Source organism: Oncorhynchus nerka, linkage group LG15, assembly GCF_034236695.1.
Source record: "Oncorhynchus nerka isolate Pitt River linkage group LG15, Oner_Uvic_2.0, whole genome shotgun sequence".
Taxonomy (NCBI): domain Eukaryota; kingdom Metazoa; phylum Chordata; class Actinopteri; order Salmoniformes; family Salmonidae; genus Oncorhynchus; species Oncorhynchus nerka.
Window position 1 is genome coordinate 8,092,920 of NC_088410.1, and position 11,571 is coordinate 8,104,490.

Genomic DNA, 11,571 nt, shown 5'->3' on the forward strand with positions numbered 1-11,571 from the left:
CAGGGGCTGATTGGGAGTTGGTGAGTAATCAAGGGCTGATTGCTCACCAGATGTACAAGTCCCATAATGCTGCCAGAAGGGCAGCACACAGGGGAGAGAGTGGGGGAAGAAAGGACTCCTGTATAGTTAGGGACAGTTACAGAGGTAACAGGAGTGTGTTCAGTTTTTGATCCCCACAGGATACAGCAAGCCCCCGGAGCCCAGAAGATGGAATCTCGGAGAGGGTCTCATGGGGGAGAACTATTCTTTTGAACTATTCTTTTAATAAACACCTTTGAAACTGAGCTAATCCTACTCTGCCCGTGTCTGATCTGTGTAACTGTTTTGACCCAACCCCCCTGGTCTGCCACAGTATATTCTTATGTTGGCTACACTTAGACACAGGCCTACACTATTTGATAGTTTATGCATTACTAGAATAATCCACTTCGTCACACGCGTTTTGGGTCGAGCATCAAGGACCGACATTGAACAGTTTTTTCCTCAATAACCCACGGTGGTTAAAAAGTTTGATGCGAGGTGGACTCGAACCCACGGTTAAAAAGCTTGATGCGAGGTGGACTCGAGCCCACGGTGGTTAAAAAGCTTGATGCGAGGTGGACTCGAGCCCACGGTGGTTAAAAAGCTTGATGCGAGGTGGACTCGAACCCACGGTTAAAAAGCTTGATGCGAGGTGGACTCGAACCCATGGTTATAAAGCTTGATGTGAGGTGGACTCGAACCCACGGTGGTTAAAAAGCTTGATGTGAGGTGGACTCCAGCCCCACGGTTAAAAAGCTTGATGTGAGGTGGACTCGAACCCACGGTGGTTAAAAAGCTTGATGTGAGGTGGACTCGAACCCACGGTTAAAAAGCTTGATGCGAGGTGGACTCGAACCCACTGTTATAAAGTTTGATGCGAGGTGGACTCGAACCCACAGTTAAAAAGCTTGATGCGAGGTGGACTCGAAACCCACGGTGGTTAAAAAGCTTGATGCGAGGTGGACTCGAACCCACGGTGGTTAAAAAGCTTGATGTGAGGTGGACTCCAGCCCACGATGGTTAAAAAGCTTGATGTGAGGTGGACTCGAAACCCACGGTGGTTAAAAAGCTTGATGCGAGGTGGACTCGAAACCCACGGTGGTTAAAAAGCTTGATGCGAGGTGGACTCGAAACCCACGGTGGTTAAAAAGCTTTAGCAGTGTGTGCCACCTAGAAGTGATGATGATAGTGATAGCCAGTGGTGTAAAGTACTTAAGTGAAAAATACTTTAAAGTACTACTTAAGCCGTTTTTTGGGGGGGGTATCTGTATGTTATTTTACTGTTTTGACAACTTTTACTACATTCCTAAAGAAAATAATGCATTTCCCTGACACCCTAAAGTACACTGAACATGTTGAATGCTTAGCAGGACAGGAGAATTGTCAAATTCACGCACTAATGAAGAGAACATCCATGGTCATCCTAACTGCCTCTGATCTGTCTCTCTAAACACAAATGTGTCATTTGTAAATATGAGTGTTGGAGTGTGCCCCTGGCTATCCATACATTTAAAAAACAAGAAAATGGTGTCTTCTGGTTTGCTTAAATATAAGGAATTTGAAATTATTTATACATAAGTACATTTAAAACCAAACAGTTTAGACTTTTACTCAAGTAGTATTTTACTGAGTGACTTTCACTTGAGTCATTTTCTATTATGCTGATGGATTCTGGGTACTAACTCCTAAACTTGGGACTCCTAAACTACACCAGAAGTGAATGGTTATCTGTAGGAGGAAAGTATATAGTGGATGCAATTAAGCTTGGAACGTGCTGAGTGCAGGGAAAGCGATCTCACGTGGCAAGCATTGATAAGGGGAGAGAGCCATGGATGAGTGATGACGGGGGTCGAGGTCAGGTCCCGTTAAGGGAGAAAGACAAGTTTACGTCCCGTATCACTAAGTTTCCTGCCTAGCAGTAAAGATACAATGTAGGTTCAGATGAACAAGAGGAGACTCAGCCTGGGAGGAAGGGTTAAATATCAGTGCTTGATAAGGGGAGAGAGCCATGGATGAGTGATGGATGAGTTAAATATCAGTGCGTGATAAGGGGAGAGAGCCATGGATGAGTTAAATATCAGTGCTTGATAAGGGGAGAGAGCCATGGATGAGTGATGACGGGGGGGTTAAATATCAGTGCTTGATAAGGGGAGAGAGCCATGGATGAGTGATGACGGGGGTTAAATATCAGTGCTTGATAAGGGAGAGAGCCATGGATGAGTGATGACGGGGGGTTAAATATCAGTGCTTGATAAGGGGAGAGAGCCATGGATGAGTGATGACGGGGGGTTAAATATAAAGCAATGATAAGGGGAGAGAGCCATGGATGAGTGATGACGGGGGTTAAATATCAAGCAATGATAAGGGGAGAGAGCCATGGATGAGTGATGACGGGGGGTTAAATATCAAGCAATGATAAGGGGAGAGAGCCATGGATGAGTGATGACGGGGGGTTAAATATCAAGCAATGATAAGGGGAGAGAGCCATGGATGAGTGATGACGGGGGGTTAAATATCAAGCAATGATAAGGGGAGAGAGCCATGGATGAGTGATGACGGGGGTTAAATATCAAGCAATGATAAGGGGAGAGAGCCATGGATGAGTGATGACGGGGGGTTAAATATCAGTGCTTGATAAGGGGAGAGAGCCATGGATGAGTGATGACGGGGGGTTAAATATCAAGCAATGATAAAGGGAGAGAGCCATGGATGAGTGATGACGGGGGGGTTAAATATCAAGCAATGATAAGGGGAGAGAGCCATGGATGAGTGATGACGGGGGGGTTAAATATCAGTGCTTGATAAGGGGAGAGAGCCATGGATGAGTGATGACGGGGGGGGGGGGGGGGGGGTAAATATCAGTGCTTGTGTGAACAACGTCTTTGTCCGATGCAGCTGTATTGACCCTCTGGGAAGAATGAACTTGGTTTTAAAGCTTTCAGAGTCTCCTTTGAGTTTTAACTCTGAATATTAGAACCTAAGAAAGGTCATCGTTGCTTTTACCCAAGTATGACAGTTGGGTTGATCCACCACTGACGATAGACTACATGACTGCTACACTGGATGATAAATCCATAAGGCTCTTTGTTTTTTAACAACGCTAAACTTTTTTTTGTAAGGACCCGATTTATCTTTTTTTCCCCCCATAAAAACACAAGGCCAGGGTTTACCTATTTTTTAAAAGAAATACCATTGGTTGGTGTATAGAGTATCTAAGATATTTGATTGGCTGAGGCAGACGTTGTGCCAGGATGTAATCACTGCCACCTGGGGAGGTTAGCATAAGGCTAATGTTATCTGATGGGAGCAGCTACAAATTAGCGGTCAGTCACATGTAGGTGAATCAACACTGTTCATTGGCTGATATGCATCTTGTGCATGAAACCCATTTACCTTCATATGCTTGCTTATGTTCGCAAATATGGCCCCAGACTCTATATTCAATCATGCGATTTCATGTTCTCTTTCCACAATGAGAGCAGTGGTATGGCTTTTATCATGTGTCCTCTGGTGTGATTTCAGGCTCCCTAACAAGGTAAAAGTAATTCCACATTGAGAGCAGTTGAAATATTTCTCTCCTGTGTGTATTCTTTCATGTGTTTTAAGGCTTACTAACCCCCTAAAACTCTGTCCACAATGAGAACAGTGGTAAGGCTTCGCTCCCGTGTGTATTTCTTTATGCTTACTCAGGTACCTTAACCGGGTAAAACTCTTTCCACACTGGAAGCATTGGAAAGGCTTCTCTCCTGTGTGTATCCTCTCATGCTCTTTGAGATTCCATGACTGGATAAATCTCTTTTCACACTGCAAGCATTGGAAAGGCTTTTCACCAGTGTGAATTCTCTCATGTTCTTTCAGCTTCTCTAACCGTGTAAAAGCATTCCCACACTGGGAGCATTGGAAAGGCTTCTCTCCCGTATGTGTCCTCTCATGTGTTTTCAGGGTCACTAACCACCTAAAACTCTGTCCACAATGACAACAGTGGTAAGGCTTCTCTCCTGTGTGTATTCCTTTATGCCTATTCAGGCACCTTAACCGGGTAAAACTATTTCCACACTGGGAGCATTGGAAAGGCTTCTCTCCTGTGTGTATTCTCTTATGCTCTTTCAAATGTGATGACTGGATAAATCGCTTTCCACACTGAGAGCATTGGAAAGGCCTCTCTACGGAGTGTGTTCTCTTATGCTTTTTCAGGTCCCCTGATGAGAAAAATGTATTTCCACATTGGGAGCAGTGGTGTGGTTTCACTGGTTTGGGCATCTCTGGGTCTGGTTCCGCTGAAGTACTCCCGCTGTCAGAGTAAGAGTCTGGTCTCTCTCCTGCCAAAGACAGAGTATTTGGTTAAACAGAGAGACCAAAATGAAACCTCCATATGATTCAACTATCTTCTTATGAGGTTAAATTCAGACTAGATACCTCATTATTTACATTTGACTCATTTAGCACAACGCTCTTATCCAGAGAGACTTACAGGAGCAATTAGGGTTAAGTGATTTTTCCCCTAGTTGGCTTTGGGATTCAAACCAGGGACTTATCATAAACTCCTAGTTCCCAGTGGGAAATTTCACTTGACTGACCCTCTAAATCGGAATTACAAGTGGGAAATTCTGAGAAAATGTTACTCGAGTTGTGACGTTTTACCACCGACCTTTGACCTTTTCAACCAAAATCAATTTTTGACAATGACAACCTTATCAATTTTTATAATGTGGCTAAGTTTGACTAACGTCAATGCTAAGCAAGCTAGCTAACTTTATTATTAGCTAAATGTTAAATCTTATTGGGTTGAAGAATTGTTTCGACATCAAAAGCACTTGAACACGTCAGACTTCCCACTTCCTAGTTTCCCACTTCCCAGGAGCACATGAATGCCCAATAGTTCCATGTCAGACTTCCCACTTCCTAGTTTCCCACTTCCCAGGAGCACATGAACGCCCAATAGTTCCACCATGTCAGAGAAAATTAAGGTGCTGAATGTCAAAAGGATTGAATGAATTTTGTACGAATATAAATCAAATGTGGAACGCCACGAGTGGACGTTCATTATATTTGGTATTTTATTAGGATCCCCATTAGCTGTTGCAAAAGCAGCATCTACTTCCTGGGGTCCACACAAAACATAATACAGAATGACATAACACAGAACATCAATAGACAAGAACAGCTCAAGGACAGAACTACATACATTTTGTAAAAGGCACACGTAGCCTACATATCAATGCATACACACAAACTACCTAGGTCAAATAGGGGAGAGGGGTTGTGCCATGAGGTGTTGCTTTATCAGATTTTTTAAACCAGGTTTGCTGTTTATTTGAGCAATATGAGATGGAAGGAAGTTCCATGCAATAAGGGCTATTTACATTTTCTTGAATTTGGGGACTATGAAAAGACCCCTGGTGGGATAAGTGTGTGTGTCAGAGCTGTGTGTAAGTTGACTATGCAAACAATTTGGGATTTTCAACACATTCATGTAAAAGAGGAAGTGATGCAGTCAGTCTCTCCTCAACTCTTAGCCAAGAGAGACTGACATGCATAGTATTTATATCAGCCCTCTAATTACAATTAAGAGCAAAAATGTGCCGCTCTGTTCTGGGCCGGCTGCAGCTTAACTAGGTCTTTCCTTGCAGCACTGGACCACACGACTGGACAATAATCAAGATTAGACAAATCTAGAGCCTGCAGAACTTGCTTTTTGGAATGTGGTGTCAAAAAAACAGAGCATCTCTTTATTATGGCTAGACCTCTCCCCATCTTTACAACCATTAAATCTATATGTTTTGACCATGACAGTTTACAATCTAAGGTAATGCCAAGTAATTTAGTCTCCTCAACTTGTTCAACAGCCACACAATTCATTACCAGATTCAGCTGAGGTCTAGCACTTCTGGAATGATTTGTACCAAATAGAATACTCATAGTTTTAGAAATGTTCAGGACCAGTTTATTACTGGCCACCCATTCCAAAACAGACTGCAACTCTTTGTTAAGGGTTTCAGTGACTTCATTAGCTGTGGTTGCTGGTGCTTATATAGTTGAATCATCAGCATACATGGACACGCATGCTTTGTTTAATTCCAGTGGCAGGTCATTGGTAAAAATAGAAAAGAGTAGAGGGCCTAGAGAGCTGCCCTGTGGTACACCACACGTTACATGTTAGACATTAGAGACGCTTCCATTAAAGAAAACCCTTTGGGTTTAATTAGATAGATAGCTCTGAATCCACGATATTGCAGAGGTTGACAAGCCATAGCACATACGTTTTTTCAACAACAGGTTATGGTCAACAATATCAAAGGCTGCACTGAAATCTAACAATAGAGCTCCCACAATCTAATTATTATCAATTTCTTTCAACCAATCATCAGTCATTTGTGTCAGTGCAGTACATGTTGAGTGCCCTTCTCTATAAGCATGCTGAAAGTCTGTTGTTAATTTGTTTACAGAGAAATATCATTGTAATTGGTCAAACACCATATTTTTCCAACAGTTTGCTAAGAGCTGGCAGCAAGCTTATAGGTCTGCTGTTAGAACCAGTAAAGGCCGCTTTACCACTCTTGGGTAGCAGAATTACTTTGGTTCCCCTCCAGGCCTGAGGAGGACAAAGACTTTCCTCTAGGCTCAGATTAAAAATATGACAGCTAGGAGTGGCTATAGAGTCAGCTTCCGTCCTCAGTAGCTTTCCATCTTAGTTGTCAATGACAGGAGATTTTTCATTACATTATTGATCGATAACAAACATTTTTCCACCTCTCCCACTAACTTTACAAAATTCAAACTTGGACTGCTTTTCTTTCATTATTTTTTTATTTTTATGCATGAATATAATTGCTCCCTGTTTGTCGTGGGAATTTCCTGCCTAAGTTTGCCCACTTAGCCAATGAAATAATAATTAAAATAATTGGCAAAATCAAATGGTTTTGTGATGAATCTGATTCGATAAAAGACGGAGTTGAATGTCTTTCTGCCCATCATTTCATTTAAATTACTCCAAAGTTTTTTTTCCATCATTCTTCATATCATTGATCTTGGCTTCATAATAAAGTTTATATTGCTTGTTGAGTTTGGTCACATCATTTCTCAATCTCCAGTAAGTCAGCCAGTCAGATGTGCAGCCAGACTTATTAGCAACTCCTTTTGCCCCATCTCTTTCAACCATACAGTTTTTCAATTGCTCATCAATCCATATACATCTACATGATGTATTGTTACACCATGTAGGAGCAGTATAGACCTAGTCTGTTCATTATATACATCTACATGATGTATTGTTACACCATGTAGGAGCAGTATAGACCTAGTCTGTTCATTATATACATCTACATGATGTATTGTTACACCATGTAGGAGCAGTATAGACCTAGTCTGTTCATTATATACATCTACATGATGTATTGTTACACCATGTAGGAGCAGTATAGACCTAGTCTGTTCATTATATACATCTACATGATGTATTGTTACACCATGTAGGAGCAGTATAGACCTAGTCTGTTCATTATATACATCTACATGATGTATTGTTACACCATGTAGGAGCAGTATAGACCTAGTCTGTTCATTATATACATCTACATGATGTATTGTTACACCATGTAGGAGCAGTATAGACCTAGTCTGTTCATTATATACATCTACATGATGTATTGTTACACCATGTAGGAGCAGTATAGACCTAGTCTGTTCATTATATACATCTACATGATGTATTGTTACACCATGTAGGAGCAGTATAGACCTAGTCTGTTCATTATATACATTGTTACACCTAGGAGCAGTATGATGTTATTATTACATCTACATGATGTATTGTTACACCAGGAGCAGTATAGACCTAGTCTGTTCATTATATACATCTACATGATGTATTGTTACACCATGTAGGAGCAGTATAGACCTAGTCTGTTCATTATATACATCTACATGATGTATTGTTACACCATGTAGGAGCAGTATAGACCTAGTCTGTTCATTATATACATCTACATGATGTATTGTTACACCATGTAGGAGCAGTATAGACCTAGTCTGTTCATTATCTATACATCTACATGATGTATTGTTACACCATGTAGGAGCAGTATAGACCTAGTCTGTTCATGATTATATACATCTACATGATGTATTCATTATATACATCTACATGATGTATTGTTACACCATGACCTAGGAGCAGTATAGACCTAGTCTGTTCATTATATACATCTACATGATGTATTGTTACACCATGTAGGAGCAGTATAGACCTAGTCTGTTCATTATATACATCTACATGATGTATTGTTACACCATGTAGGAGCAGTATAGACCTAGTCTGTTCATTATATACATCTACATGATGTATTGTTACACCATGTAGGAGCAGTATAGACCTAGTCTGTTCATTATATACATCTACATGATGTATTGTTACACCATGTAGGAGCAGTATAGACCTAGTCTGTTCATTATATACATCTACATGATGTATTGTTACACCATGTAGGAGCAGTATAGACCTAGTCTGTTCATTATATACATCTACATGATGTATTGTTACACCATGTAGGAGCAGTATAGACCTAGTCTGTTCATTATATACATCTACATGATGTATTGTTACACCATGTAGGAGCAGTATAGACCTACATCTACATGATGTATTGTTACACCATGTAGGAGCAGTATAGACCTAGTCTGTTCATTATATACATCTACATGATGTATTGTTACACCATGTAGGAGCAGTATAGACCTAGTCTGTTCATTATATACATCTACATGATGTATTGTTACACCATGTAGGAGCAGTATAGACCTAGTCTGTTCATTATATACATCTACATGATGTATTGTTACACCATGTAGGAGCAGTATAGACCTAGTCTGTTCATTATATTCATCTACATGATGTATTGTTACACCATGTAGGAGCAGTATAGACCTAGTCTGTGCATTATCTACATGATGTATTGTTACACCATGTAGGAGCAGTATAGACCTAGTCTGTTCATTATATACATCTACATGATGTATTGTTACACCATGTAGGAGCAGTATAGACCTAGTCTGTTCATTATATACATCTACATGATGTATTGTTACACCATGCAGGAGGTATAGCAGTTCATTATCTACATGATGTATTGTTACACCTAGTATAGACCTAGTCTGTTCATTATATACATCTACATGATGTATTGTTACACCATGTAGGAGCAGTATAGACCTAGTCTGTTCATTATGTTCATTATATACATCTACATGATGTATTGTTACACCATGTAGGAGCAGTATAGACCTAGTCTGTTCATTATATACATCTACATGATGTATTGTTACACCATGTTAGTCTGTTCACCATGTTATGGAGCAGTATAGACCTAGTCTGTTCATTATATACATCTACATGATGTATTGTTACACCATGTAGGAGCAGTATACCTAGTCTGTTCATTATATACATCTACATGATGTATTGTTACACCATTATAGACCTAGTCTGTTCATCTACATGATGTATTGTTACACCATGTAGGAGCAGTATAGACCTAGTCTGTTCATTATATACATCTACATGATGTATTGTTACACCATGTAGGAGCAGTATCGACCTAGTCTGTTCATTATATACATCTACATGATGTATTGTTACACCATGTAGGAGCAGTATAGACCTAGTCTGTTCATTATATACATACATGATGTATTGTTACACCATGTAGGAGCAGTATAGACCTAGTCTGTTCATTATATACATCTACATGATGTATTGTTACACCATGTAGGAGCAGTATAGACCTAGTCTGTTCATTATATACATCTACATGATGTATTGTTACACCATGTAGGAGCAGTATAGACCTAGTCTGTTCATTATATACATCTACATGATGTATTGTTACACCATGTAGGAGCAGTATAGACCTAGTCTGTTCATTATATACATCTACATGATGTATTGTTACACCATGCAGGAGCAGTATAGACCTAGTCTGTTCATTATATACATCTACATGATGTATTGTTACACCATGTAGGAGCAGTATAGACCTAGTCTGTTCATTATATACATCTACATGATGTATTGTTACACCATGCAGGAGCAGTATAGACCTAGTCTGTTCATTATATACATCTACATGATGTATTGTTACACCATGTAGGAGCAGTATAGACCTAGTCTGTTCATTATATACATCTACATGATGTATTGTTACACCATGCAGGAGCAGTATAGACCTAGTCTGTTCATTATATACATACATGATGTATTGTTACACCATGTAGGAGCAGTATAGACCTAGTCTGTTCATTATATACATCTACATGATGTATTGTTACACCATGTAGGAGCAGTATAGACCTAGTCTGTTCATTATATACATCTACATGATGTATTGTTACACCATGTAGGAGCAGTATAGACCTAGTCTGTTCATTTATACATACATGATGTATTGTTACACCATGTAGGAGCAGTATAGACCTAGTCTGTTCATTATATACATCTACATGATGTATTGTTACACCATGTAGGAGCAGTATAGACCTAGTCTGTTCATTATATACATCTACATGATGTATTGTTACACCATGTAGGAGCAGTATAGACCTAGTCTGTTCATTATATACATCTACATGATGTATTGTTACACCATGTAGGAGCAGTATAGACCTAGTCTGTTCATTATATACATCTCATGATGTATTGTTACACCATGTAGGAGCAGTATAGACCTAGTCTGTTCATTATATACATCTACATGATGTATTGTTACACCATGTAGGAGCAGTATAGACCTAGTCTGTTCATTATATACATCTACATGATGTATTGTTACACCATGTAGGAGCAGTATAGACCTAGTCTGTTCATTATATACATCTACATGATGTATTGTTACACCATGTAGGAGCAGTATAGACCTAGTCTGTTCATTATATACATCTCATGATGTTACACCATGCAGGAGCAGTATAGACCTAGTCTGTTCATTATCTACATGATGTATTGTTACACCATGTAGGAGCAGTATAGACCTAGTCTGTTCATTATATACATCTACATGATGTATTGTTACACCATGTAGGAGCAGTATAGACCTAGTCTGTTCATTATATACATCTACATGATGTATTGTTACACCATGTAGGAGCAGTATAGACCTAGTCTGTTCATTATATCATTATGATGTACATCAGTATAGACCTAGTCTGTTCATTATATACATCATGTATTGTTACACCATGTAGGAGCAGTATAGACCTAGTCTGTTCATTATATACATCTACATGATGTATTGTTACACCATGTAGGAGCAGTATAGACCTAGTCTGTTCATTATATACATCTACATGATGTATTGTTACACCATGCAGGAGCAGTATAGACCTGGTCTGTTCATTATATACATGATGTATCGTTACACCATGTAGGAGCAGTATAGACCTAGTCTGTTCATTATATACATCTACATGATGTATTGTTATACCATGTAGGAGCAGTATAGACCTAGTCTGTTCATTATATACATCTACATGATGTATTGTTACACCATGTAGGAGCAG

The 11,571-nt window shown here is 39.6% G+C and overlaps 1 protein-coding gene across 1 annotated transcript; it reads right to left on the reverse strand.

The window, feature by feature from the left end:
- Positions 1 to 2,867: 2,867 nt before the first annotated feature.
- Positions 2,868 to 4,972, reverse strand: LOC135560319 (gastrula zinc finger protein XlCGF7.1-like). Its single transcript, XM_065002178.1, has 2 exons — positions 4,873 to 4,972; positions 2,868 to 4,340 (listed from the first exon to the last, which is right to left on the reverse strand). Exons 1-2 carry the CDS (start codon positions 4,970 to 4,972, stop codon positions 3,466 to 3,468), a joined length of 975 nt encoding a protein of 324 aa, XP_064858250.1. The 3' UTR covers positions 2,868 to 3,465.
- Positions 4,973 to 11,571: the final 6,599 nt, after the last annotated feature.